The sequence below is a fragment of the Aulonocara sp. 'chitande type north' Nkhata Bay genome, linkage group LG18 (genome assembly GCF_057382095.1).
Source record: "Aulonocara sp. 'chitande type north' Nkhata Bay isolate Kocher_YH1m ecotype deep benthic linkage group LG18, A_spYH_male_GT1.1, whole genome shotgun sequence".
Taxonomy (NCBI): Eukaryota; Metazoa; Chordata; class Actinopteri; order Cichliformes; family Cichlidae; genus Aulonocara; species Aulonocara sp. 'chitande type north' Nkhata Bay.
Genome location: NC_141361.1, coordinates 19,084,854 through 19,108,523, shown reverse-complemented (window position 1 = coordinate 19,108,523; position 23,670 = coordinate 19,084,854). Strand labels below are relative to the sequence as shown.

Here is a 23,670-nt window from a genome sequence, read left to right as displayed (position 1 = left end):
AGTGTATTCAAAAGCAGGGGGAAAAAGGCAAGGTCTTCAACACTGCTGGAAGAAACAGTATTAGCAGCAGCCCTTTACCTTATTGTCCTTCCAGTCAGGAGCTCGGGATTACTGTGGGTCAACCCCCCTCTTCCTACAACAGGGAGAAGAAACCACACTGATCTGAGATGGAGTACCCCCAACAAAACCTTACCACATCGACCCATGCCACCATCCTGGGCCTCTAATGGAAGTCCTGGGCATCCAGATGCCTCCCCCGCTCTGACATGGGCGTCAAGTAGCGCTCTTCTCATCACTGGAAGCAGCAGGCTTCACAGCTCTCCTTTTCTCTCCCTGGGACTGGCTTTTTTGGAACATTGCAGGCAGATGTGTCCAGATGAGCACGTTCTAATTTGTAGGCCCAGGTTAATGCTCTGCCAGAAGCCCTGGAGGATCAATAGCTTTATTTCCCTAAAATGCCGGCATGGTGAGAACCAGCTCACGGGGTGCTTTTAATACCGCCACAGTTCCAGCGATGACTGGGTTGTATTGATTGTGCCCATGTGGAACTACGTGCACCTTCTGGGGAAGGATCTATTTGTGTCACCCTGGGCCGGGATGGGGGCTCCACTGGAGGAGTTGAGAGCTCAGCCAATGGAGGATGCCAAAAACATCAAAACAGCCATGTTTACAGATTACCCAAAGGGAAAGCAAATTACAGCAATTATGCAGGCTGTGGGAATACTAATATCAGCATACCTGCTATTTTACCCAGAGACTACTTTTTTGAGGCTAGAACACATACAAAACAGCACACTCAATTTGATTTGATAGCTAAACCCTCAACAAACGATGGGATTTAAGCGAAGCTCTGCACATCAAATGCATGCAAAACAATGTCTTTCTAGTATCGTGTATCGTCAGGTCCAAAAAATCTTTTCAGTTGTTTTGAAACTAGATATAATAGCTTACACAAATATGCGTGAAGCGAGCGTGTATCTGGCAAGCATAATGCGATACTAAACGTTGTCTCGACCATATTTATGATTTCTTCTAAACAATGACAATTAATCTTTCTTTGTAAACACAGCAAATTGCTCTACGGAAAACTCATTTACTCTTGCAGCATTTATCTCATACATCAGTGCAGAGACAACATACAAAGGAGTCTTATCCAAATCGCGGGCCTTTTGTTTGCAGCTTTCCTGACATATTCATGACTGGGGCCATAATAGTCAGATTTCTGTTATATCCCCCAGGGAGAGCAGAGAGAATGGTGTCACATCCAATTACCGCAGCACACTGTAGAAGTAAATCAAAACTCGTGCCGTGAACTCTGTAATCCGAGGTGCAAATGCACGCACACACAAACAGACACGCACTGTACAAGCAAAGCGGTCCAACAGTTATATCAACATTGATGGAATATCGGAAAACACATTCTTCTGCTAACTTGGAGGTTATTTATGGATTACGCAGGGAAATGGGATTAGCTGGAGGCTGTTGGCTGCCTTCTCCTCAAAACATAAATTGACATATATAAGATCTAGGAGTAAGTGAGGCAGACAGTGCTTACTCAAGACTTTTCAGTTATGGATTTGTTTGCCGGCGTTCAGAAACTGAATGAGGACTATGATGTGCTCCCGTTTGGACGAGAAACAATCGGGTCACCATACTCACCCACACCTTCTCCTCAGCACCAATTTTTTTTCTTTTCTCCCCTGCAAGAGAGAAATGGATGCCTTTGTCTTTTCCTCCACAGTAGTCTTTGGGAGGCCTGGTGGTTGGAGGGTATCTCAGCAGTGCATAGCCCCGTTTCACCCTGGAGCGGTGCAAAGCTCCTGCCCAATAAAACAGGCTGCATCCCCAGGGCCCCTCCCTCAAGCCTCCAGTCAGGGCTTGTTTTTGCACCATTTATTTAGTGTGACACATCTCCAATTAAACTGTGGAGGCTGCTGCATTCCCCCCATAACTACCTCTTATACCTCCCCATAGACTTTCTGTCACACTGAGAGTGTGGGTATGAGAGAGTGAAAAGGAGAGCTAGTGTGGAGACGGGGGGGGGGGGGGGGGGGGGGAGAGAGAGAGAGAAAGAGAGAGAGATCACATCTTGCCTGCCAGCTATGATCACGATGTCATTTTCTCCTCAGTGGTTAGGAGCCTCCTCTGAAAGGTGCCCTGAATTATAATTATCAAAATATTGAACAAGATAATCATCCTCTTAAATGATGCTGCCACTTCACTATTTGCCATCACAGAACATGCATGGTGTAATGCTCTCCTGCAAGCTTTCTTGATAACTTATTTAGATCTGCACAGCCAAAGACATCTTCTTTTCTTCAATGGAAAAACAGGTGGATTTTTCGAATGTTAAGCTTGTCGAATGTATTTCCAACCCTCAAGCATCCACGAGAGCCTAAAAAGCAAAGCTTTTATAGGAAGCAAGAGTCTCCTTGCCACCTCTTCATCCTCCCACGACGGCCCGAGACACAGTCACAGGAGGAGTGACTTTGTCCGACCCCAATACCGTCTGCAAGAGCGCAGCTGAGGGCAGCAGCTGCCAGGGAGGACTGGTGGGGGAGCGCCCAAAACGCCAGCTCTGCCAAGCAGAGGGGCCAGGGGGAGCCCCAGTGGCAGCTGGGAAGGGTGGGGCAGCCAGCTGTGGAGCAGCAGGGTGGTGGGGTGACTAGGCGACGCCACTAAACCTGAGCAGGGATACACAAATGTTCACACAAGCACATAAAGCAAAAATAAAAACAGGCGCACTGCAAAAAAAAAAAAAAAGTTCTTTCTCGCTTCTTTTCTTAAAGCACTTCTGCTGCACTCATTAATCCAAACACACATTTCATCAGCACTAAGGCATCCCAAGCAGTCCGCAGCGCTCTTAATACCGCACCGCTCTCCCATCACGTGCTTTGGCCACACATCTGGTGTACCATCTGTATCACTCCCCCCAATGTGACAGGTAGTCCCTCTCCCTCTCTGGAGGGAGCAGAAGGGGAAAGAGGGACACGGAAGGTAATTTTGGGTGTAAATGTGGTCTGGACCTCTCTGGATGCATCTGGACAAAGCAGACACGCTGCTGAGCAGGGCAGGGTCATTATCAGTTGGAAACTGACTACCAGATAGCAGATGAAGACAAAACAATTATATCATACTGTCACATTATGACAGCACCAATAGTGCACATCTTGTTTATGCTGTTCAGGATGAATGTTTCTGGTGTCATAAACAGTCTCTTGATAAACTGTCAATATCTATAAATTACACACGGCAAAATATATTAAAGATTCTTCCGATTTATTATAATGTACAGTTATACATTGCCATGACACAAATGTGACCACCACTTAAATGGGGTGCAGAATGAAAAATATTAAAACAACCATATAAACAATACCAGGAGGACACTGAATTCCTCTTTTTATGTCGCTGTACACGTGGGAATCAATAAAATATGCACCATAATACAGATATCAAGCCAGTAATATAAAACTGCACAACCAGTCTTTACTGTGAAATTAAGGAATCGATTTCAGAACATTATTTTCACATCTTATGTTACATATTTGACAGTAACAATCATTTATTCACACACAACACTATTTGAATGGCATCAACTTAGACGTTTATTCAAAGGGGAGGAGGGTTTCCAGCACTGTGAACAAACTAACGTTATCAACTAACAAATGAAGTACTTGCCAGATATATTTGTAATACCGAGTTGGATTCTTTCCCCATCCACTAATTTGCAGTCAATGGACAAGACTGAGGTGCATGTATAGAAAAAGTAAAAAATAAAAACAGGGCTCCAGAGAGCATTTACTCACAATTTTCAGTGGCATCTGCTACATATTACCTCTTCGGGCGCATTTATGAAATAGAGGCCAACAACCATTATTCTGTCAAGTACTGTGGGTTTGGGAAAAAAAATAAAATAAATAAAAATTACTCACCCACTTTTTTAAGAGAAAAAAAAAAAAAATCTAAAGAACTCGCAGAATACACCAGATTTCTGATAAGTATGATGTTCATATTTGTTTACTGATGAATTACTGTGTATGTCAAAAAAAATCCCTGTTCTTATATTTCGGTGTTCGCGCTGCTGATGTTGCAGATTTAATTTAATTGTTCCACAATTAAACAATTAAAGGAAATGTGCTGGATGGGATCTTAAAGAGCATTAAAAAAAACCCAAAGAAACAAAAACATTGACACATACACTTGATGAAATTAACAACACAGCTTTAGTACTAGTTTCCAATGTCTTATACAAAGTTAGCTTGATCTAAAAAGCATAAAATATATTTTTACATCATCACATACATCAAGACATGTACCATGGCCTAGCTGGAAGTTCACTCGGTGCACCATTTCATCTTTCCCTGTCCCCCACACAATTACCTACTGCTGGCATTATTGCTTCTGATGATCGGGGAGCTGAAGGATCGAGAAACAATGCACCACGTAGATTCAAACTGTACATTTACATCATGTGTTATCCAAAATTTTGTTAGCCCATTTCACAATCTGCAATGCTAAAGGATAAGGCAGTTCCATTTTTAAGGCATTGCTGCTTTGAGACATACTGGACCAGAGGTGACTCGCTGACTTTGACGTAATGTCAGCAAATATGATAAACATGACTACATCTTATCAGCAAAGATAAAATCCCAAAGAAAGGGGAAACTGTATCTTGTATTTTTGAGCATTGTGTGTTTGTGTCCGAGAGATTAAAACCATCATTAAAGTCTGCTTCGTAACTGACCAGAGGTCAGAGCTTAGAGATCAGAGCAGAGCTGTGTTGGTTGCTGTGATCACTTCTCATTGCTGGTAATTTCCATACTGGCCCTGTGGAGAGAAATGCAACATCCTCGTGATACTGACCTTTTCAAAACAAACAAACAAACAAAAATAAATAAATAAATAAAAAAAATCAGAAGTTTATGTTCACAAATCTCAATAAGGTGCAGACAAAAATCTGTGGTTTCAACCATATCATACTGCAAACCGTGATTTATGCCTGCACTGACTGGTTTTGACCAGCAGATGGCAGCATAACCTCACAACCTGTGAGCTCTAAATTCGAACTTTTTACCTCAGGTTTCAGCAGCAGCATGGCTGAGGACGATAATCCTTATTAAACAGTGGACACTAATTTTCAAGTGAGACAAATTCAGTGGAAGAACAGCAGTATTCTCTTTATTCCTACACAGGGGTCGAAGTATGTGTTTGACTTTAATGGAAAATGCAATGGAAGCAAATTTGGAAACAATGATTTGAAAGATAAAATTTAAATCCAACAAACACACTGGTTATGAAGACCAGTGTCATACATTGTAGAGATTAAGGACAGTCAGAGAATGTGAGCTCCTGTCTGTCTTATTACAATCTAAGAATGCTGTGTTTCTGGACCTCATATCTTTACAATTCGACCCCTGGTTAATAAAAAAAAGAAAAAAAAAATAGAAAAGGAAAAATTTAAGAAAAAGAAAAGATGGGTAAAGAAAGACAGACGAGAGACAGAAGAAACAAAACAAATGCAAATTAAGGCTAGGTGGTCAAGCGTCTAGATTGGACGTTGAGGTCTTCACAGCAACCATTACCTTTGCTTCTTACAGAGCTAGTCAGGGGTTCAAATCCCTGGGTCTTTATTTCCTCATGTGCCCCTGAATATTCAAAGATAAAGATATCAAAGTGTAGCTGTGGTCCCCACATAAGACCACAGGAAATACAGGGCAACAAACAGATCTTCCTTTAAACACTAGAGCAGTCTGCATCAAGTTTAAGGAAGAATCTTCTTTAAAGCCCTCATATTTCACTGGAATGGCATACCACATTAGCCAGAACACAACAATATTAACATAGAAAACCCTTTTAGGAAGAACACATTTAACCACCGAATATGATGACAGCATGCATAACGTACTACTGCTTAATTTTTACCATCGTACTTCACTTACATTAATTACTGGTCTAACTGAGAGTTATATATAACATACAACTTAGCATGGCAATAAACACAGTAAGAGAAAGCCTAAGTGCAATGTACAGACAAGCCTCTGTCACTGTCCATTGTTGGCGTTATACTCACCTGGTCATAACCATAAGGGCGCTGCTGTTGGCCCTGTGGGGGACCGGGTTGTGGAGGGCGATAGCCCCCATACTGCTGTCCCTGCCCTTGAGGATAGTTAGGATACTGTCCTGGGGCACTTTGGGAGGGACCTACAAACAAACACATTAATAAATGGAGAACTTTTTATGCTTGTCAGCCTTGAGTGAACCCAAAACTCTTTGATTGCTGGGCACTGTTAACAGAGAAATGAAATGCTTCCACACAGTGTAGTTTATTATGAACACAGTTTATTAAAAAGAAGAAGAAAGGATATGGAACAAAAAAAAAACTAATTTAGGTTGAAGCACTGAAGCATGCAGTGCAGGAAAATTCTATAAAAACTGACTGTCAACCAGTGTTACTGAAGTGTTAAGGTGCAGCATCAAAAACAGGTTTATACTTGAAGTCCTAATCCGGCTCTGATTCTGCCAAACTCATTTCCATTTTTCTTATGCTTTGGACTTGTTATTCTGAAAACTTTGGGAAATACCTGTTAGTTTACATTAACTAGTGGGCTGCAATAAAAAAAAAAGTGATGGATGACAAAAAGAATAGCGGATCTGTCAGACCCATTTGTTACGGCTGCCTCCACCACGCCTGACTCAGTAATGAATGAGAGCGAGTGAGTCAGGCTGGAGACAGGCAGTGGTTCCCTAATGCAAGGAGACATCAAAGAGATTCTGTTGGTCTTCATTAGAGGAGCAAGCATCATTTAAAAAAAAAAAAAAACCCCAGAAAGACAGGAAAAAAAGCAGGGGGGAAAAAAAAGGTTGTGTATATATTATATTATTATGTTATATATGCTCCTGTACAGATGTTGTGAAGGACTGGGCAAAGTCTGACTGGAGTTGAAGTCAAATGAGGCCCACGCAACATCATTAGGCGCTCATAATGCCTTATGCTGTTGAGCATAACCTTGTGGGGGCCTGAGAGAGCAGGCATGTGTATGTGCCAGATGGATCTCACCTCACAACCTCTGCGTCTCCAGTAGCTCATTACTTGCATGAGCTCTGGCTCAGACAGAGGGTGAGTGATGGAAAGTTGCAGAGAAAAATGGGATGAGGAAAGAAAAGCCTAAAAGCTGCAAGAGCTACACTGAAAGTGCAAGGAAAACATTTTTTGACTAATTTATTTCCAGGTATTGTTGTAAAACATGAATGTTTCTACTTTCAATTATTTTTCAGACAGTTTCTATTATCATGTATAATTTGCTAACATGATATTACACAGCACTACTAAAATTAAGTAACTGTAATCATTAAGAACGGTTGTGTCGTTCAACTCTCTGCTCAAAATGATATCTTGATATGCACAAAGCTTAGTTACATCAAGCAACAGTGTATAAAGGAACAATGTTTTTTCAACGGCTATAAGGCACCCAAAGAGGGCTTATAGCGCCTCCTACAGGGGAAATAAAATTTTTGCCGTAACTCACCATATCCCTGTTGTTGGGGTGGATAGCCCTGTTGACCTGGGTACTGCTGCTGAGGAGGATATCCCTGTTGCTGAGGTGGGCCTTGCTGGTATGCCTCCTGCTGCTGGCCATATTGAGCATTACCTTTGAGGGGGAAGGGGGCAGCAGCGAATGTGAGCAACATGTTATTGACTACAGCACAAAAGCAAGGAAGACTGTGAATAAAATATCTTACTATCCAATGAAGAGATGAATTTGATTTGTAAGAGTATGATATGTGCCAGTGCTCTTATAGAGGAAATAAAACTCAGACACTACTGCTACACTACGGCTGTAGTAGGGAGTGTCAGGGTCAGAAGTCAGTGTCCAGCCACCATATCAGATTTGTGTGAAGTATGAAGTCTAACATCAGTTTTGTATGAATAAGTACGAATATAAAAATAAAGTACAAGTTTACATATTAATAATTTCTTCTAAGATAGGAAAAAGAGGTAACAGGTCATTATTGTGAATTTCAAACATGCACAATCATATTTAATAGCAGCACATTTTTAACATACATATTTTTCCTCATTTTTGCCATTAAAACGACTAAAAAGAAAAACAAACAAACAAAAAGAAAAATCCCAAAGCAAATCACTTGTGTTTGAAAGGTCAAAAGAGAAACAGTGTAGAAAGAGGGAAAATCAAAACAAAAGGAGAAAAAAAAAAAGGTAAATGTTAATTGAAGAAAAAAAAGAAAAGAAAAAAAAGCTACATTTTAGTAGGTAATCTTAAAAGTGTGTTTGCTTATGCAATTAATACTATCCCTAAATACACCAACAACAAGAAAATCTACTGCACATGAGCCGTTATATTTTGACAAGAATGCAAAGGTGCCATACTTTAAAAAAAAAAAACATTTGAAGACTTCAGTGTCGCTACTGCGGCTCTTAAACAAACCCCACAGTTTTTGATTTCAAATGTCAGTCTGCTTTACGTGAAGTGGACAGAGGCACACCTACAAGTGCTTATAAATATGAATAAGGTGGCTGTGGTTCAGGAGGTAAATCGCAAAGTTGGCAGTTCGATCCTCTAATCTACATGTTGAAGTATCCTTGGGCAACATAGTGATTCATAAGTTTCCCCCATAGCATCTATTGTAATGCGAGTATGTGAATGGGTAAATGAGGAAAACTCTTGAGTGCTCAAATAGAAAATATATATAAACACATATGTACTTATCAGCTACTGCACCAAAAAAAGTGCAGTAGCATGATATCAGGCTACTTCTGCACAACTTTACCGTGACGCCTCAAATAAGACTGTCCCTGACTTTTCTTTCACCCCAACTCGAAGAGACCCGTTCACGAATAAGCGGAGTCAGCATTACAAGAACTGTATGACTGCTTAGATCCTGATTTATCAATGGACAGCAGCACCTTTGTTTTTTACTTTGATTTCCCCAGAAAATAATGAAGAAACTGAAGTGTTTGCTTTGTCACAGTCTCTTTGCATCATTTGTGTTTTAACACAAGTCCTGGGTTCATTTGTTGAGGTTTTTGTTTTTCCTTGTTTCCAAGCGGCTGGAAGGTTCTCCTACCTTCTGATGCTCCCTGTCCTGCGTGACTGTACTGGTCCCCATAGTAGTCTTCCTGCCCTGGATACTGCTGAGGGGGTCCTACATACACATACACACAACATACACACAAGTAGATTCAAGGTGTTGTTGGATTGGTTGTGTGAGGGGAAGAGTAAAGAGGATGGATTCCTTGCCACTAGTTCCTAGTAGAAAGCTTTCTTTTGGTCACTTGACTAATTTTTATAGAGGCGGGAGGCTCTAGGTTACATCTTTAGTCGCCAACATCTCTGTGAGCAACAGTGGAGGAAATAAGAGGGAACTGGGAGGAATGAGAGTAAGAAATACAGGAGGGTGGGTTAGGGAGAGGAAAGACCAACACTCACAACTCGCACACATAAGAAACACACTCCGAAAGAATATACCTTGCTGTGGGGGTCTGTAGGGCGGCATTGGCCTTTGCCCCATGACATGATTCCCCTGGTTGACTTGGCCAATCATGCCCATTGGGTTCTGTTGTCCTTGGTAGTGCTGTCCACCACCACCAGGAGGCATGTTATATTGCTGTGAGGGAGGCTGCTGGTGCATCATTGGACCTGAAGTAAACAAAAAAATAAAAAATAAAAATGAGCTGTCAGAGAAATGACAAGGCACTGCAAAACCATTTTCAACATGTTAAAGACTTTTCTTTTGTGAATGTATTTTTAGACCTATTTCACGTCCACGATGACTAAAAAGAAAAGAAGGGCGATTTTATATAATAATGCAATTGGAAATTAATGCAATTGAGTAGAAGATAACAAGTTTTCTGCTTTACCTTGATTGGGCTGCATGTTCATGTTTGGACGAGGCCCATAGTTTCCCATGGGTTGGCCTTGGGTCATATTCATTTGGCTCTGAGATGGCATGCCCTGGGAGGAAGGGACAGCGTGATTGTAGCCACCCATGGAGCCGTGGCTGCTGGGGGGCATATTCATAGAGCCACTGGGCATGTTCGGGGGCTGGTTGGGGCCTGGACCAGGACCTTGCATGGGCATGTGATTAGGTCCTGAAAAATAAGAAGAAGATCTCCATGATGCTTTGAAAGGTAACAGAAAAATATATATATATTCTGAGACTTCCAGTAGAATTGTAAGTTACTATTGATGCTATTTACATCCAGATGACTTTTCTAATAATTTCATCACAGAGTTGACAATCATAGTTTTCTTGTCTCTATATTTTTCCCTTGTCGATAACAACAAGAACGAGCAGTCATCTTGAAGGATTCATTCCAGCCTGCCAAATCTAAGTCTCTTGCAGCTTTGAATAACCAAACAAACTGGATAACAGTAGCAAGGATCAGTTGATCCTGGATCACACAGTTAATACTGGATCTTCTAAGCAATGTATGAAACACGGGGTCCAGATATCACAATTCGAAGGAGAACAATAATAGAGTGTTTTCTATGTTGTGTGACTACTCCATTTCTGCACATAGTGCTGAACGATCAGGTCAGGGGATTGTTCGCTGTTGCATTTTCTCGTATCTAGCACACAACAAGAAATACTCCACTTATAGTTTGCTGCCCGAGTGTGCAGGAGGCAAAGGCACATGATGCCCACACACTTGCTGTGAATAGCAAAGGACAAATACCTAAATTTTCAAATGGCTACAACAGGACATTACCCAGATTTTGTGCTACGCAGCTGGCAGGTTAAAGACTGTTTAATGTCTGATCCAACTGTGTATGATGTTACCTTTGTTATGTAACAATAAGAACTGCATGATGGGAAACATGGGAAACACAATGTGTACTACCAGGGCTTGTCAAATATCTTTCATTTTTCCTCAGTTAATTACCATGTGGTGCAGACGTCAGCACATTTTGTTTTATAAAATTGTTAATTCAGTTCTTCTTAAAAAAAAAAAAAAAAGAAAAGAAGAGAAAAGAAAGAAAAGAAAATGCTCCCTCCCAAAAAAAAACAAAACAATCAATAACAGGAGAAAGACAATGATGCATGCATGAACTATGCTACTTCAGCAGAGAAGGATAACCACAATCAGATGGAGAATCAAGCCCAAGACCACCACAGCTGGCAAATGGGTGACATCATCCTTCAGCATGTTTGCCTATAATACCTTAGAGCGACCTCCCTCACAGTTCTGTGGTGTTGCTAGGCAACCCAAGTGAGACAGGAACTGAGGGAAAAGGAGAAAGAGAAAAGAAAGACAAGGCAGGGGGGGGGGGACACATACCAGGCATCTGTCCATTCATCTGGTTCTGCATATGTGGGGCTGGAGGGCCGCCGCTGACCATACCCTCAGAGGGCATGTTGTGACCGTGAGGAGGCTGAGGAGGGGGGCCACTTTGGTTCATGCCACCAGGACCCATGGGCATATTTTGAGTGGGCGGCTGTAGGTGCACAACACAGACAAAAAAATAAATCCACATGACCTCTCTGAAAACAGATCTCAACCTGAGCCACTCGAGATAAAAACTCCTGAAAAAAATATGATAACTCTGATACAGAGATTGCGGCATTCATGTAGAACACTAATGTAAGGAGAATAAAATCTATTAATATACACTGAAAGGAAAAAAGTTTTTCAATAAAAGGAACAGCTAGAAACCTTCAATGATTAAAAAATGCATAGATAGACAAAGTTGCAACAAACTGAACAAAACTGGCTTAAAAAACTAGCCTGAACTAAGACTGTTATGCATGCAGCAGTTTAAACGGTTTATGGCTTAAAAGCAGCAATTAAAACCGTTCTCTAGTCTGCATTTCTTTCAAACAGCTGGTCCTAATCTCAGCTGTTTGAGTCATTGACAACCCCTCCAGAAACATGCTCACCATGCAGCATATTAAGAAAATGAATGTGCCCACACTCATCATCTGAGTTTAAGGTATGTAAGCAACATTTACTCATAAGAATACACTCACTCCTTTACTATATGATTGTTAGCAAATCAGTGACTTCAATCACTTTTGTAACCACTGTGCTTCTTCGCAACTACGGATGGGAATGCAAGAATAGTTCCAGTTGAAAATCGATAACAGATTTTAATGGAATTAATCAAGTCTAATAAAATTCTATGCCTCCAAGCTTATCAATTCTTCTTATTCGATGCCGACAACTGTTTTGCGTAGATGAGCACGCCAAATAAACTGCAAATAAAAGCCTTTTTTGGGCCATTTCTACACTGTGTTCAGACACATTGTACACAGTGTTGCTTGTTGATGCTGGGAACCTTAGGGCTGAGTAATTGATCAAGTTTTAATATGAATTAAGTTTTGGCTTCCAAAGGTAATCGAGATATAATGATGACTCTTTATCCCCATTTGCCTGCATCCACTGTGACTGGCAGTTGCTCTTGTGAGATGGGCTTTCTCGGGCTAACTTCAACCATTTTTTTCCCCTCTCTCCATGTACCTATTTACATCTTTTATTGGAATTCGGTTATATTAAAAGGTCAAGGAAAGCACACCTTTATTTGAGGTTTAATAAATGTTCTAGTTGATAAACACTCCTTTGAGTTAATCAAGATTACATTTAATGACTTGAAAAAAATAAATTGTGCTTTTAGTTTTTGACATATTTGACTCTTGTAGCCTACTTGTTATTCAAATGGGTAATTGTTACAAAATGATTAAGAGCATGGATAATCCAACTATAAGCAGACTCAATAATTACACTACTACCAATAAAAACAATATCAATATTAAACACTACTAACAAGTGCCTGAGAGCTTAACCAAACTGAGAAATGAATAGATTTTCTCAGCAAAGGATTCAATTTGTTCACCCAAAATATTTATTCTACTTAATGAAGCCTTGCGAATGAGCACTACTGGCAATAAATCCTTAAATGGCAGCTACAACAGCTCAACAGATAGCACTCATACATAAAGAAATACTGCAGTCTGTTTGTACTGAACATCCATAACAGTGAGGGTTTTCAAAAGACTTATTTTAATTTTGCTGACAGGGAAAAAAAAAATCATGACTTTGTTCAAAATTCTTAATCTCATTAAGAAAATGTTTCTTTAACATTGATGATTTATCTAAAACACCCAAGTGACCTGAATTGGGTATGATCGAAGAAGACAGGTACAGAGAAGACAGTCAGACATTTCAGTCATTCACAACAACCACTAAGAATTCATACTCACAGCAGGGAGGAGAGACTGCATGTTCTGATTGGAGTCTGCTATCGTCGCCAAGTACACTAAATTTCTGTGCAGCATCTGTTGATACCTGGGCAAGTGAACAGTGCAGTGTTTGAGTGAATGGGAACTTGAAATAAATATAACGTGAAATAAAAAAAATAAAAAAACTTAATAACTCAAATAACTTACTGTGAACACTCAGCCGTTTTGCCTTTACTCTGGAAATCCATTATGCACTGGATCAGCTGGTTGTTTTCATCAAGTAACTGCAATGGTAAATTCAGATATTTCTATTACGTGTGTTACTCAATATAACTTCCCAAAATATTCATAATAAAGCAGACGAACTTGGTCATTTGGCGTGACAATTAATTTACTTGCCGAATGTTATTCTGTCTTAATTTTGAGACAGTGAAGGGTCGTGTTTTGTAAAATGTGAGTGTGCGTTTCTAGCCAACAAAAGACGCGTCTTGCTAGCTAGCTGTGCTTTGCTAACAAAACCACAGGCCTCCATTAACCTAAAACACAATTATACGTTAGTCCGATAAATCCACCCAAGACTCGTACTCCACACGTGGAGTGCCGTTTCCAGGGAGGTTCATATTCACCGCGCTCTGACCCTGTAACATTGTTCCTGAGCTGCTCACAGTTGGACTTGGATGGGCACTGCTACATTGATTATCTCAACGGCTAGCCGCGTTTGATGCCACAGCCTCCATTCTGCGACGCGCTAAAATAGATGAATTACCTTTTGTATTCCAGCGGGTGTTATATCACCCTTCCCACGCTGTCTGTGAGGTGCAAATGCCACCGACATGGTGATACTATAGAATATTAACGTAAGCTACAGCATAAAAGTTAAAAGTAGCTAACACACTGAACAAATCGGTAGAACTCAGATCAAGCAGTTGAGAATACGATGCAATTTCGTAATGCGGTGGTCCGTTTTGGGGGACGAAGTAGCACATTTTAACTCATAGTTACTGATTTCTGCTTGTTCTGACCATACATGAGTAATTGATGTAAAACTTAAGATCAGATAAATCATAATATATAAGAAAATTTATTTAAATAGCTAAAATCACACACATTTTGGCTTAATTAAATTACAATTTCACCTATTTTTCATATAATGGAACAGTCTAGAGCTAGACCATAAGACCATATAAAATAAACTGCCAGAAAAAGGGGGAAAGCGGAGCGTTTAGTGTATATATCTAATTAAAAATAACATTGCATATATTTTGGTAGTAATAACTAATATCAGTCCTGGGATTTATGTACTCTTATTCACTCTTATAGCATCCGTATTCAAAGGAGGAACCTCTCTCAATATATAAAGTAAATGAAACTTGATATTAAAATACCGTATATGCTCGTAGTGTAATATTCTACTTTTTACGATTTCTGTTTTTCGGAGAACCAATAAAATTATACAGAGTATTATGTTTTAATCACAAGTTCCCTCTGGGTGGACTCCACTTTTGGTATCGTCTCAGTTCACAGGTCATGCGCAGGCGCCCTTTTCAACACACGGAGTGAATCGCTTGTTGCTAACAAGCTGAATCATTTGGTAGCCTTTTCTCCAGTTTATTGCTATAATACGCGTCTTGCGGTGCAATGGCGGCAAGATATGACAGAGCTATTACTGTCTTTTCTCCCGATGGTCATCTGTTTCAAGTGGAGTATGCACAGGAAGCTGTAAAGAAAGGTTCTACAGCGGTAAGTCTTTAAATGAAACTAATGCTAAAGCTAACGATAGCAACATGGGTGACGCTAGATTAGCCGATCAACGCGCGGCTAGCGGTTTCCTTTATGTGTTTAGCAGTTTTCTTTCTTAACACCTTCTGTTATGGACAAAGGCTTTGTTGCAATTTTACGAGCTTGTTGGCGTGCTAATGTGTAATACATATTTTTAATGCCGGAAATGGCAAACAAAAAGCAGTCAGCGTTAGCTAGCATTTTGTCGCTGTGTCACTCTTCACTTAACTTTCATTTTCGTTGTGTTGGTACTAACTGACAGGAGTTTGCAAGTACCCATGATTGATTATTACCTGGTCTGGAAAGTTGAATTTTACTCAGCATATTATATCTCCCTCTAAATCACCGAAAAGCCACTGTAGTAGCCTCATAACTAATGGTAGTTATGTTAAGGTTTAGTGACAAAGGTTATAAACTCACAAAGCTACTAAGTCGCAGCTCCCCTGGTTACAGGTAACATCTGTCATAATAGTGGCTTAGAAAGGACACTGAGAAACGATGAAGGCTAAACCAAACGGTTTATATTTATTATATGAAAATAAATGCAAAAAAAAAAAAAAAATTCTAACTTTAGAGTGTTTGGGAGTAATCTTAAATAAGTCCTAATCAGGGTTGTTGAGTAAATTTGGCTATGATAACTGATTACTTTGTAGAGGGCTCCTTTTTGGACAGGTGGACCACAGAAAAAACCTCACATAAAAATAAAAAAACCAAACACCTGTGACCTGAGCAGAGTTTTTAATTGGGTTTTACTGAGGTTGTAACTAGGGCTGCCACGATTTGTCGACTAGTCACGATTACGTCGACTATCAAAATCGTCGACGACTGATTTAATAGTCGACGCGTCGTTTGAAGCTTTGTAAGATCACAAAAGACGCAGGAATAAGTGGCAGGATTTAAGAGTGTAATAACGGACTGAAACAGAAGATGGCAGCATTGCATGTACAAGGATGTCAGCTACCGCTAAACCCCGAAGAAGAAGAAGAAGGAGCAGCTGTGTCCCAGAATTCATAGCGCGGCCCAGCGCAGTTTCCAACAATGGCGGCAGCTAGTTAGTTTTAATGTTACTCTTATTATTCTTTCTGGGTCACAAAATAAACGTTTAACATATTTTCAGGCGAGAATGTAGCTGTGTAAACCTCAAATATCTGCTCAGTTTATCAGGACACCACATATTTTCAAAAGCGCTCCGACGTTTTCGGAGACATCTGTTACCCACTAGCTCGTTAGCGAGCCGGGGGCTAGGCTCACTAGCGCCGTGAGAACACCGGACTCCCCGCAAATCGTTTTCAAACCCACCGCTGTCTTTCGCTACTCAGGTTAAATATATATGAGTCACTTAGATAACTTAAAATGTTATTGTTTGGCTTTTTTTTTGTATTTTATTTGTTCCTGAGTAAATCAGTTTGTCTGAGATTAAAGTTATAGTTTTTACACAGCTGAATAAACTTCAAGCAGACAACTGATTATCAGAAGTGTGAGATGCTCCAGAATATACTCCAGTGTCCTGTTATATTTTAGATAGCAAGGAGTTTATTAAACTTCACCGAAACAATCTGCAAATTTCATTAAAATTTAATAAACTATCATCTTGTCTTTATTTTTAGTTAGCACAGACCTTAAACACTTAAAGCTGTAAGCTAACGATAGTTATATAAGAGCAGATGCTGCTGGTGCAATAAGCTGTAGTTTTACGTCCAATGGATGATGATCTGATTAGTCGACTAATCGCAAAAATAATCGGTGACTAGTCGACTATCAAAATAATCGTTTGGCAGCCCTAGTTGTAACTGAAAAATGTCATCACTCTCTTCTAATTCCTCTTTTGGCTGCTCCCTTTAGGGGTCAACACAGCAGATCATCTGCCTTTGTCTCACCCTATCCCAAGAATCCTCTTCTGTCATGCCAACCCTCTGCATGTCCACCTTCATTACATTTATGTATCTTCTTTTTGCTCTTCCTCATTTGCTCCTGCCTGGCAGCTCCATAGTCAGCTCCCTTGTTCACTGTATTCACTATCTCTCCTCAACCTCAACCTGAGCTGTCCCTCTGATATACTTTGCATTGTGTACTTACTTTCTTTAGTCAACTTATTGGGGAATTTTTCATTTACACCTGGACACATAAACTTATTTGGAGCCTTGCAGCTTAAAACTCTGCCAAATCAAACATGCAGAGGTATCCGCTTTGTAGATTTATTTGGGAATCTGAATATTTGCTGTATACTATTTACTCACGTCAACTGCTAGCCTGTGGGAGAAAATTAATATTAATGTTTTCTTTTTTTCTTTTTTTATATATGCAGGTGGGAATCAGAGGTAAAGACATTGTTGTCCTTGGTGTGGAGAAGAAATCTGTTGCAAAGTTACAGGAGGAAAGGACTGTCCGCAAGATATGCGCACTGGATGAGCACGTCTGCATGGCATTTGCAGGTATCCCAGATAATACTTTTCTTTCCATAACTGAATAATGTGTTCATTATTTAACATGGCATAGTAGAAGACAGCTGTGTCATGTGTTAGTACTTGGCTTTTATATTTTTGTTTTAGCTTTGTAATGTGTTAAATGGCCTCATTCATTGTTTTATAGGTTTGACCGCAGATGCTCGTATTGTGATAAACAGAGCTCGTGTTGAGTGCCAGAGCCACAGGCTAACAGTTGAGGACCCAGTCACAGTGGAATACATCACACGCTACATAGCTACACTGAAACAGGTATGGAAGCATCTGAGCAGTCGTTTACTGTTAACACCTTCAAAAAGGCATGTGTTAGCTATTCCTTTCAGTAGGCATTTGTGCACTGCACCATGGTTGCTAGCCGTTTCATTTTCAGTACAGAGTCATGAATAACCTGTCAAATTTTTTTTTAATTTTTATTTTTTTAAATGTATTTGTAGCGCTATACTCAAAGCAATGGTCGCAGGCCGTTTGGCATCTCTGCATTAATTGTTGGCTTTGACTACGATGGAACTCCCAGGCTGTATCAGACGGACCCGTCAGGAACGTACCATGCCTGGAAGGTCAGTAGGATTTCTGTGTCCAAAAGGTTTCTTGTACAAGTATGAAAATGACTTTTAAAAAATGTATTTTTGAAAAACAACAAAACAGGCAAATGCAATCGGCCGTAGCGCAAAAACTGTGAGAGAGTTCTTGGAGAAGAATTACACAGAAGAAGCCATTGCTGGGGACAATGAGGCAATCAAGTTGGCCATCAAAGCTTTGCTTGAGGTAAGGTTACGATTAGTTTCTGCATTTCCATATATGTTGAACTCAGTGTATTTACATCTTCTATGATGTGAAATTAAACAGTCGTGGTTTCATCAAAGAGCACAAACTGCTGCCAAATAAACTATAACTTCTATATAGCTTTCCAATGGGGGGGGGGGTGTGTGTGTGTGTGTGTGTGTGTGTGTGTGTGTGTGGTCTTAGCAGGCGTAGTAAATGTGTCCTGAATTGGTCACAGTATTCACTTTATTTTTTGTTTGCTGGTCACAGGTTGTCCAGTCAGGAGGGAAAAATATTGAACTTGCTGTTATCAGACGAAATCAGCCACTGAAGGTAATTAACAAGGCAAATGTTACTTTATTTTTTCTACTAGTTCACTAAAGTGCTAATGGGTTTGCATTTTGTTCTTTGCAGATTTTGGAATCCAAGGAAATTGAGACCCTGGTGGCTGAGATTGAAAAGGAAAAAGAAGAAGAAGCAGAGAAGAAAAAGCAGAAAAAATCCACATAAAGCAGTTGTATAAAATCTTGTCCTTATTGCACTTGGATGATGATGATGATATCATACTTAAGTTCCAAATATTAGCAGGTTTCAGAAGGTTTATTCATTTATTTCATTGTAAAGAACTGACTCATAACTTGTGATTTTCACTTATTGTGTAGATGCTATACCAGTTGTAAAGACCTTCAGAATTATACATCCAACTGTTGAGCTGACTATTGCGAAAACACAGTCGTAGATCTCAGGTTAGGGTTCAGATCTTAAACTATGGTCACATTTTTTTTTATCATTCAGTAAACAATTCTAATAACTCCCCGGTGTTAAAATAAACTGTATGTGATACTCAGAACCTTAATGAAACAAAATACTCAATAAAAGCAGAGTTGTTTGTATGATTTATTATAAAAGTTGTTTCACTCCATTATACCAGCTTGCTCTACGAAATACAGCCATTGTATAAAAATGACTGAAATTATTAGTAGTGACACTCCTAGTAACACAGACTGGTTTCTTCAAGATGAGGCTTGGAAAAAGAGCACAAGATTTCCTCACTCTCTTTATTGATTATTCTACTGCAACGCAAGTAGTGTGATAAAGATAACTACAGTTTAAAAACGCCACCAGCAGAAGTGAAGCGTGTGGCTATAAAGTGTAACGTTTTTCATTTATCAGCATTCTGTTGCACAGACCTGAAAATGGAAGGGGGTGGGGAGTTGCTGGAAGCTTGGATTGCTTTATAAAGTGCTCACCTTTCCCTCAGTCATTTAAAACGAATTAGTGATGAACGAATGAAGTGTCTAATGGTGGCCCAACGAGACCCCCTTTTTTGCCTCTCCTTTTTTATTTCTCCCTAAATTCGCTTATCAAGCAACCACTGCTCTGAATTCTCAACGACACAATTATGGCCGGCGGTGTGGTAGGGCTGCTTAATGGGATCCTGGCCTCAGACCCCAGTGGGAACTTTCAGTGACTTTAATCTGGAGCCCTTTGAAAAGTTGTACCGTGCTGTGCTGAAGAGCCCCGGGGGTTCCCTCTGACTCTTACCAAAGACATAATGGTGAATGGTAAAGTCCTTCATTTAGAGTCATCTCCCCAAGCCAGGATTTCCTGAGTGGGTGCCCTGGCTGCCTTGACTAGAGCAATTGCACTTTGTCTTGTTTGTGAGTCTTTACAGGTTGGTGTTTCTGCTGATGTCCGAGATCAATTAGTGCTCTGATATCTTTTCCCATGTAATAAGTTAATAAATTGTAGGACATAATGGGTTTTGTGTAACTCACTCTCAGCCATTTCATCCATACGCTAATTGCTCTCACTAATGCATTTCCAGTTGGATTTTAATATTACTTGGCTGTAGCGGCCATTAGTTTTTTTGGGGGGGGTGTTCATATTGTGGACAGAGAGACGCTAAATTAGCCAAACGAAAAGCTATAGGTATAGTGCATTCTGGGTAATCCTCTAGGTTATCTAATTCATCTTGCCAATAAGGCAAATGCAGCTTATTCTTCGCTAAGACTCCGAGTCGTTTGAACTGCTTGTGGGAAGAGTTTTCCGTCTTTCTTTTTGCTGGCATTGTTGTTGCCCATAATCGGTGCTACTGTGCCTCAGGACTAAGTCCATCTCTCTCATCGCTGGCTGCTACTCATCATTAATGCAGAAAATAATGGCTTCACCAGAGGTCATTGACGGAGGAACAAGGCCTCGGGACATGTACTCTCCGAGCAAGAATGCACACTGCTGCAGGCTGTCGACGGTGCATTATTTGTATGCGCATGCATACACACAGCTTACAGGCCAATTGCACACACACAATGTATTAATGTGAACACGTAACAGAGCTTTTAAAAAAAAAACAATCCTTGCATCTCTTCCATCTGCGTGCGTTCATGTACACTTTAAGCGTCATTCATTCGTATTTTGTAGATGATGTTAAACAATAGCTGGATGAGATTTAAGCAATTTGCTGGATCTACTTCAACAGTCAGAACCTCTTGTTCAATGCTATCCTCTCTAGTTGGTCTCCAAGTCACAGGCAGATTTCACTTTAAGTATCTATATTTTTGTCATTCTGATGTTCCACCCTGTGGCCATATTTCAAAGTATGCCCCTCCTGGGATATTTAAAATTTGCCAGTGCAAAATGTCCTTAGGTCCAAATGAGGTAACTGCTTCAAGGATAGAAGCACACTCGCATCCTCGGGGAACTAAGGTTGCATTAGTCCTGCAAAGCCTGTCTCCCTCCTTGTGCCAAATTAATCAACGTGTTAGCAGCCTCTCTACCAGCAGAGCGCAGTGTTGCATAAAAGCAGTTTCCATCATATCGCTTACACTTTCTCTCACTTTTTGTTCTACAGATTGACAGTATGACTCCTCTAGCTAGCAGCGAGCAGAATCTACTGGCCACTGTGACGTGTCTCTGTACTTTAACGTACACGGCCACAAAGGCTCTCTGAAACAATCGAATCCATCGAGGGAGAGTTGTTTTGCTTAAAATTGTCACATGAAAAAGCAACATTGCCTGTGTCCTCAAGCGATGGCCAAGCTGTCAAAGTGTGTTGGGTCATAAAAGGCTACGCTCTCAACACTGTCCCTTTTCTGCATGTCACATGTCGACAGTTACACACACACATTGTTTGGGTATAGCAGATTGGCCTGCCTCCACCAATGCCCTTTAGGGCTCTGCGTCAGTATGAAGTAAAGTTCGGGCGTATTGGTGTACTGGCTTACATATCCATAAGTTATCCAAAAATGTTTTCTTTTAATGTTCTCTTTTAACTTCTAGCTCCAGGGATATATTTTGAATATCATTCTATTATCTCTTATCACACATCTTATCTTTTTCTGTCTTCAAATCTCTTTCCTCTCTCTCTCTCTCTCGCACACATGCACATCGTACATTGATTTTCAGCTGTTTTCTTTCTCCAGCATACCCCTACCGCTCTCACCATCACAGCACAGAGATACAGTCAAGTAACAGATACCGCTGTCGTTGTTAGCCGTCATTACCTTTGTAATCTCTGAAAGGTGCGGGGATACTACTAACAGTTTGTGTGAAGAGACCAAAGGCATGGTTTTAAGTTACCCCTCAAGAGTCACCTGTCAGTGGTTTTGTCTCACAGAAGAATAGAAGTGCATCCTTCTTTAATTGAAAGTAGATACCACTGGGCAAGAAGGAAAGAGAAACGGAGAGAACAGGAGAGATGAGGAGAGCTTAAGTGAAATGATGGGGGGAGAGGCAAAAAAAAAAATGGGGGCAGACAGAGCTAAAATAAACAATTCCCGGGATGCTGCAGGCCAAAAGCAAATGGCCCTAGGGCTTCATGGCCTCTGAGGGCCGTGGCAGAAGCCAGTCACACACATCACATAGCATTACTCGGGATGGGGTTACAAGAAAATGTCAGCCGACGCATAAGGAGGAACCATCGGCCCATAGGATAATTTGATTGCCTGAGGGAGGTGCAATCTTGCATTCCCACGATTCCTCTCTTTCCACCCACACCCTCTTTTCATTGTATTTTTTTGAATCTTAGTTCTTTAATGTTTTCAATTCCCTTGTTTGCCCTGGTAGCCACATAAATTTACAAAAGTCCCGTTTTATTGTAAATAGAGGCTACTTCAGGGCTTTTGCAGTGAAGCCTTTTCTATCCTCGTGGAAAATTTATGGACCGCTGGTTTGCAGTGTGGTGAAATATTCTCCCCCACTTGTCTTCACAGACCCTATCGGGGTTGGGTGGGTGGGGAGCTACATGTTGCGTCTCTGGTCACGGAACAATTCCCGTCCCTTCCAGTCTCGCTCCCGCAGCAGGCACGCGGTCAAGACACTGATGTTGAAATGTGAAAATACTCATTGCATATTGTATATCTAAAGCAGATGTTTATGGTTTACCGTCATCTGTTTTGCATAGTCTCTATTATGCAAATGTTCTTCTACCTTTGTTGCTGTATGGCTCTTCGAGCACAGAGTTGTTGCGTGTGCTGGTGCATGGACGTGCAGCTGCACATATGCGCGTGCATTAGATAAAGACGGAGAGAAGGATGGAAAGAGGAAAAGAAAGAGACAGCGAGAGAGTTCAGCGCAGATATCTGAGTGCGTCTGACAGAGAGGACAGCCCTGGAGGCAGGTCCCAGCCCTTCAGCACTGAAAATGACACATGACTGCTTTGACTTTTGTCATCCCCTGTCTCCCTACGCCCCCGAACCCAAGCCTCCAACAAACACTGAGGCTAGCGTAGATACACACACTCAAAGACACACAGTCACACACTGTATACTGCTTAGATTACATTATCTTTATCCCCGGGACATGAGCCCTCCTTGTTGGATGACATTTGGGCTTGTGCAGCACTAAGGTTACCTTTCTTTGCCCCTGAGTTAAAGATGCCTGTCTGCAGCATGCATTTGAAATGAAGGACGGGAAAAAAATCAGATGAGAAAGATTTCCAAAAGCACTTTGATCAGAGGCATCAACAGTCACGCACAAACTTGTTAAGCAGTATGTAAATTTGGGCTGATACTGAATAAAGTTGCCAGAATGGCATGAATCCATTGTGCTGCGATGATCAAAATAAAAGAGGGCTTCATACGCTGGAGGGCAAGAAAGTCACAGACATGAAGGTTTTTTTCCTTCCTCTTTTTTTCTACAAAGGGGCTGATGGGATGCAGAGAGGAGAGAAGAAGGGGAGGGAAATGAAAGATAGGGGAAAGCCTGGAAGGATCTCAATCTAAATTAGCCGAGTAGAAGGAAGACTGTGCTGAGTGAGACATATAATTAAAACGAAAGTGATGAAAACATCAGCACTCATTCAGTCACCCAACAGATGAATTTCTGAAATTGCTAGTAGGATGATCTGAAGATGGTTAAGAGCTAAAGGTAAATCACACCTTCGGTGAAAACACTCTAATCTCCCGTTTACTCCTTACTGGACTTTCTTTTAGCATCTTTCCTTCTGCCTTCCTCTCTCCTTGTC

General features: G+C 40.7%; 2 protein-coding genes across 7 annotated transcripts; one reads left to right on the top strand and one right to left on the bottom strand.

Moving 5' to 3' along the window:
- Nucleotides 1–3,262: 3,262 nt before the first annotated feature.
- On the bottom strand, nucleotides 3,263–14,157 carry ss18 (SS18 subunit of BAF chromatin remodeling complex). 6 transcript variants are annotated; one of them, XM_086270682.1, is made up of 11 exons: nucleotides 13,970–14,157; nucleotides 13,411–13,487; nucleotides 13,225–13,309; nucleotides 11,306–11,462; nucleotides 9,884–10,114; nucleotides 9,492–9,662; nucleotides 9,091–9,168; nucleotides 7,530–7,652; nucleotides 6,074–6,204; nucleotides 5,586–5,648; nucleotides 3,263–4,830 (listed from the first exon to the last, which is right to left on the bottom strand). In XM_086270682.1, the coding sequence occupies exons 1-10, from the start codon at nucleotides 14,036–14,038 to the stop codon at nucleotides 5,631–5,633; spliced, it is 1,140 nt and encodes a 379-aa protein (XP_086126808.1). In that variant the 5' UTR covers nucleotides 14,039–14,157; the 3' UTR covers nucleotides 3,263–4,830; nucleotides 5,586–5,630. The 6 variants fall into 6 exon arrangements, 5 of the variants coding, with proteins under 5 accessions (XP_086126808.1, XP_086126807.1, XP_086126806.1 ...); XR_015125943.1 differs by having other exon boundaries at nucleotides 5,586–6,204; XM_086270681.1 differs by lacking the exon at nucleotides 5,586–5,648 and having other exon boundaries at nucleotides 13,970–14,156.
- A 569-nt stretch (nucleotides 14,158–14,726) lies between these two features.
- psma8 (proteasome 20S subunit alpha 8) lies at nucleotides 14,727–19,114 on the top strand. Its single transcript, XM_086270686.1, has 7 exons — nucleotides 14,727–14,943; nucleotides 17,288–17,414; nucleotides 17,572–17,696; nucleotides 17,879–18,001; nucleotides 18,090–18,209; nucleotides 18,477–18,539; nucleotides 18,621–19,114. The coding sequence occupies exons 1-7, from the start codon at nucleotides 14,842–14,844 to the stop codon at nucleotides 18,714–18,716; spliced, it is 756 nt and encodes a 251-aa protein (XP_086126812.1). The 5' UTR covers nucleotides 14,727–14,841; the 3' UTR covers nucleotides 18,717–19,114.
- The last annotated feature ends 4,556 nt before the right edge of the window (nucleotides 19,115–23,670 follow it).

Coding starts and splice junctions, on each gene's coding strand:
- ss18 (XM_086270680.1), bottom strand. CDS start 14,038: ATGTCGGTGGCATTTGCACCTCACAGACAGCGTGGGAAGGGTGATATA. Junction 9,169..9,491: donor CTACAGACCCCCACAGCAAG/GTATATTCTTTC, acceptor ATGTGTATGTAG/GACCCCCTCAGCAGTATCCA. Junction 6,205..7,529: donor ACCCCAACAACAGGGATATG/GTGAGTTACGGC, acceptor GTTTGTTTGTAG/GTCCCTCCCAAAGTGCCCCA.
- psma8 (XM_086270686.1), top strand. CDS start 14,842: ATGGCGGCAAGATATGACAGAGCTATTACTGTCTTTTCTCCCGATGGT. Junction 14,944..17,287: donor TAAAGAAAGGTTCTACAGCG/GTAAGTCTTTAA, acceptor TTATATATGCAG/GTGGGAATCAGAGGTAAAGA. Junction 18,002..18,089: donor GAACGTACCATGCCTGGAAG/GTCAGTAGGATT, acceptor ACAACAAAACAG/GCAAATGCAATCGGCCGTAG.